This window comes from Montipora foliosa, chromosome 6 (assembly GCF_036669935.1).
Source record: "Montipora foliosa isolate CH-2021 chromosome 6, ASM3666993v2, whole genome shotgun sequence".
Classification (NCBI taxonomy): domain Eukaryota; kingdom Metazoa; phylum Cnidaria; class Anthozoa; order Scleractinia; family Acroporidae; genus Montipora; species Montipora foliosa.
The window spans coordinates 30,428,707-30,433,706 of NC_090874.1; the positions used below are offsets into that span (position 1 = coordinate 30,428,707).

At 44.7% G+C, this 5,000-nt stretch overlaps 1 protein-coding gene across 1 annotated transcript; it reads right to left on the reverse strand.

The window, feature by feature from the left end:
* Positions 1-1,000: 1,000 nt before the first annotated feature.
* On the reverse strand, positions 1,001-1,876 carry LOC138005346 (uncharacterized). The gene is made up of 2 exons (XM_068851594.1): positions 1,579-1,876; positions 1,001-1,353 (listed from the first exon to the last, which is right to left on the reverse strand). Exons 1-2 carry the CDS (start codon positions 1,874-1,876, stop codon positions 1,001-1,003), a joined length of 651 nt encoding a protein of 216 aa, XP_068707695.1.
* Positions 1,877-5,000: the final 3,124 nt, after the last annotated feature.

Below are 5,000 nucleotides of genomic sequence, written 5' to 3' on the forward strand. Positions count from 1 at the left end.
AAACTCCCTCATCTTGAGCAGCATCAGCAATACGTAGATCAGCAGCGACAACAGCATCTCTCCTTGGGCGAAAGGGAAGTGCTTCTGGATTAAGATTCGTTGTAGACATCCCTCTCGTGTCATCACACGACATCTCTAAGGAGTAAAGATGCTGGACAGGTCTTTCAAGGTAGGTCTTTCCAGCACGAAGCCTGACTGCTCGGGCAACACCATCTCGACCTTTAAACAGATCAGACTTTACTGATTAGAATGTAATGTGAAGTGCTAGGGTTCTACCCCATATGAACCACGTGAGCGTTAGCCCTACTGATGGAAATGATCAGATCAGTCACAATTCCCAGGGGCCATTTTCCACGGTTACTTTCATCGCCACGAATAATAACTATATCAGCGGCCTGCAGTTCAGTTCAGTTCAGTTCAGTTTATTTCCTCTTGATGTAGTTACTTAGTGTAATTACATAAATTTGTAGTTGCTGACGATGTTACTATTGTATTAAGTAAAAGAGCTTGAGCATGGTGGCCAAATAAACCATTCGGTTTCCTAGTTGGCCTCCATGTTACCTATTGATGTTACACTTGATACAGGCGAGGAAATAGAAAGAGGTCGGAGACAAAAAAACACCATTAAAAATAATAATTGAAGTAAAGTAAGATATAGTAGAGGTACAGAGGACAAGTCTCAAGTCTGTCCTCTGTTGATGAAGTTTTTCGTTCGACTGCTTGATTTGTTTCAATAGATCGTCATACTTGTCCGCGAAAAGCTGACCTGATGCTCTTAATTTACTGAACTCAGTAGACATAGTCTCCAATTTAGAATGAAGCGGTTCAAGTTCCTTCTTTAGAAGGTCCTTTACCTGTCCAATTGTAGCCATAGTTATCTTAGCGCCGTAAGACGACAGAGCCCTCTCAAACGTGGCTGGACGCCATAACGACATATGCTAATTCCCATAAGAAGGAAGGAAGAGGAAGGACATGGTTTATCTCGGCTCCCCTTGCGACGCTAGAGGGCATCCTTACAAGCCATAAGATATCTTGCACGCTTTCTAAGATCCACATCTTCTTCTCTGCACGGTTGTTGCTTTGGGAATTGATTAGATCTCTGGAACAGGAACGACGCGGCTGTAAGCAGCGCTAACTGAGCATCCTCTTCAACGTACGACAGTGGACGCCGACTAAGCTGAATTTCAACGTCCAGCACAACATCACACAGCTCCTCCCAGGTTAGCAACCCACGTCTTCCGGACCCGACTAGTCTTTCAAATTGGCCTCCCCACCATGGTCCTCGGCTCAAATTAAAGGACCAGCTGATTCCTTCATCTGCCAGGTAGAATGGAAGCTCTTGTCCTTCTGGACCTGTTTAAGGATTCTTTCCGCTCCCACAAAGGTTCTTTCATTATCCGAGAACACTTTTGCAGGTCTCCCTCTCCGAGAAATCAAGCGTTTAAAGCTGCCGAGAAAGGTTAGGGTCTCCAAATTCGGTAAGACTTCACGTTGTAAAGCTCTTGATAAACTGCAAGCGTAAAGGACTAAGTAGGGCTTTCTTTCAACTCAACTCAACTTTCCGAACTTTGCTTTAACCGCCACCGAAGCAAACGATTTCACATCGTTGCCCTCGGCGATATTTCAGTGGTCCAGCGAAATCCACACTCACAATCTCAAAGGCAGATGACCCTTCTATTCTTTCTTTGGGCAGTGAACCAGGCGGGGGAATAGCTTGAGCTACGGCTTGAAAACGCTTGCACGCCCAGCAGCTTTTGATTGTCTTCTTGGCAAGCTTGCGCAATCCAGGAACCCAGGATTCCTCCCGTACCGCTACCATGGGTAATCTCAGACCGTCAATAAGGGTAAGCAGGAGCCCATCACCCGGAGCCTTCATCCAGACTATATCCTTGAGTCAACCTTTGCCCGAATTTTTTATTTTTAGAATATTTTGTGAGACGAACGCGATCACTGGTGCGTGACTGCTTGTGATGTAATACAAAAACTTTGTTCTGATTGGACATAATGCATTCGCGGGAATTCGAACGTCTAAAACATAAAAAGATGTGGGCAAAGGTTGTCTCCAAGGGTTTATATGGGAGATTGAGGCTCCGGGTGATGGGATCCTGGGGTAAGTTGGTGAGTATTCTGTACGAACTTAGCAGTAAGAACGGCATTGTCGGGTAGGATAACCGGATTTGTTTGAAGATCATCTTATAATCAGCGAACTTGGCAGAATTTAAACAGCAAGCTTGGATTCTTTTGATCGATCAGACCTTTCGCGATTCAATTTCAACAGTGATGAGCAGCCCAGTTGTCCGCGGGAATTACGAATGAACCTGAGGATCCAAGCACATACTCGAAAGGCTTTCTTTAAATCAGTTCGCTCTGAAATTGGTCGAATTTATCTGGCTTCTCCTCTACAGTGACTGCGGCCAAAACGTCTTGAACAACTTTAGACTCGGCAGCAGACTTGGGACTGGGAGTGGTTACGGGCCTTGGGGGCCACTTATTTCGATCTTGCAGCCGCTCAGGACCGTTCCACCAGAGCTTTGCATTGCCCACTGAATCCAAGATCGGCAGGGTTCCCATCGCTAGGCACACCTCGCCACTCTTTAATTTGGTGCTCTTTAATCTTCTTGACGCGGTTATCCACGAACTGTCGATATTCACCACTTCCGCGAATCCAATGTAGTGCTACCGTACTGTCCAGCCAGCAGCAGGCAAAAGTCACAGGAAAGCTATTAGGGACCTTAAGATCTACGACGGCGACGTCAACGAAAACGTCACCTCAAAATAAAACTTTGCTCTATTATTTATTAATCTTTCGCGATTATTCCATCTCGTTCACGTCCTACAATATGGGCGAAGTACCTTAAAAACAAATTGGTACGAGCGATTTCAGAGTGAAAATAGAGAATTAAAGATTCTCTGTTGCATGATCTCGTTGTCGTCAAAACCTAAAATTTGGTGATTTCATGTCGTTGTCATGCAGAGAACCGCAAAATTATGAGCAATAATCCGTGCCGCACGTGCAGCACGATTATTTATGCCCTTTTAACCAATGATATCACTGTTTTGCGGCGTTGTCGTCGACGTCGTCGTCGTAGATCTTTAGCTCCCTATTTAGAGCACGACGAACATTTTCCATGGAATTTGCTGCCATGTGTCCAGTAACCAGCTCCAGGCGTGGTATGCTCATGCGCTGCTTCACAAGACGTGCCTTTGCTGCTACTAAGCCTTGTGTAATACCAGAATCTTGGTGAACAATAGTATAGACGGCCGCCGCAACACCGTGCCAACTAGCGTCTCCGAAGGCGTGGAGCTCTACTTCGTTGATCCAGGTAGAGAATTCTCCCAGCGCTTCCACTTCGTGGGAAGCTCATCTGGCAATGGGGCGTCCCAAGCAACCTTCTGCTCACATGCATCCTTTCCTTGTAGGGTTATGGGAGAAACCAGTGCAAGTGGGTAAAAGATACGTACAAGCTTCCCTAGAATCGCTCTTTTAGTTGGCTTTGTGTCTAGCTCAGGAAATGCTATGGCAATAATGTCTGCTGTCTTATCCCATTCGAGACCGAGCAGTTTTGTTCCACAATTAGAAGATTGTGCTTGGCGTAGGTGACTTCACTGAGGTCCAAATTCTCTTGACAGCTTTCTTCTAATTCTGGTGAGTGTGAGTGCCACTTGTGTAATTGGAACCCCCCTTCAGAAAAGATGGTTACCGCATCAGCTTTGAGTTTCTTTGCGCGGGTAACAGTCGGTCCACCAGAGAGCAGGTCGTCAACGTACAAACTGCGCAAAATCTCAGCCACGCTCTGGGGCAATTGCTTGCTCCACGTCTCCGGGTGTTGTTCAATCACTCCCCTAAAAGAAACGGAGAAGGGGCTAAACCAAAAAGAGCTCTTATAAACCTCAGAGTTACCAGCTCAGCGGAATGAAAGAGTTGCCGGTCCCCAGGCCCCTTCGTTTTTCCCCTATATTTGCAAAGACTTCTGGGATCGCCAGGGGGCAAACAAACCAGTCGATTGCACTGCTCAAGTTAAAATACGCGATTAGAAACATTCAAAAAGATGTATTTGTAGGATTTAGCTAAAGTTAAAATTGGGAGATTAGAAACGTTCAATAAGAGGTTTTTGTAGGATTTCAAGAAATATAAATCGTTCGAGCGTATGGATGCGACACTGACCGTCGATATTCAGATCGACAGATCAAACTAGCACTTTCTTGAGATTTTATTCTTATCGAACCAACAAAGAAATGACGGCTTGGGAGAAACAGCTTCAAAGAACAAACTTCAAGGCCAACTAGAGCACTAAAGTTTACTCTAATCATTGTGCAGGTGGATACCATTTAATACTTGCGAGAAGTCCATTTTGTCTATGAAAGGTTATCCAGACGAGGGCAGTGGTGTGAAGGCTAGAGAAAAAATCGACACGAAAGGAAAACGAAAGCAACATTCAAAGCCAGATTCCGAGTCTTCAGTGAAGCAATGCCGTGATAGCTATCTAGAGGAAGATTCGTCCTCGCGCAATTCCGAGTTAAGTTTTCCACTTTCAGTCGAGGATGATTTCACATCGACAATCTTAATTTTCTTTTCAGTTTTGTATTACGTTCCATGCATTAGCATTAGATCGGTTTGAAGAAGGGAATAGCTTCTGATCAGTTTTGATTTTCGTTTCAAAAACTGTATATGACGACATTCGCTTTTCGGTAGTTTCAGTTGAAGATGGTTTCATTTCCGTTTTCATGGTTGTCGCATTTTCAGAATAAGCATTTACAGGTATGTTCTTGATCACAAGTAGCTGATGGTTTGACGTCAAATATAATAGTTCTTTAAGGTGTGAGAACTTTGTCACCGGAGAAACGTTCTGAGAATCTACCATTGCTATGAATTGGTTTTCAAAACGTACCCAGTCGATTACGGTCCCATTAAAAGGGGTCATATAGAGAGTTTGGGAAGCTTTACAACTGACCTTTTCTCCACCAATTCCTTTTGCTTGAGGGCTGCTTCAAGCTTCTGG

Excerpts from the sequence above, each read along its gene's own strand:
- LOC138005346 (XM_068851594.1), bottom strand. The coding sequence starts at position 1,876 with ATGAAGGCTCCGGGTGATGGGCTCCTGCTTACCCTTATTGACGGTCTG. Across the intron at positions 1,354-1,578 it reads AATCGTTTGCTTCGGTGGCG|GTCCAGAAGGACAAGAGCTT; the intron begins GTTAAAGCAAAG and ends ATCCTTAAACAG.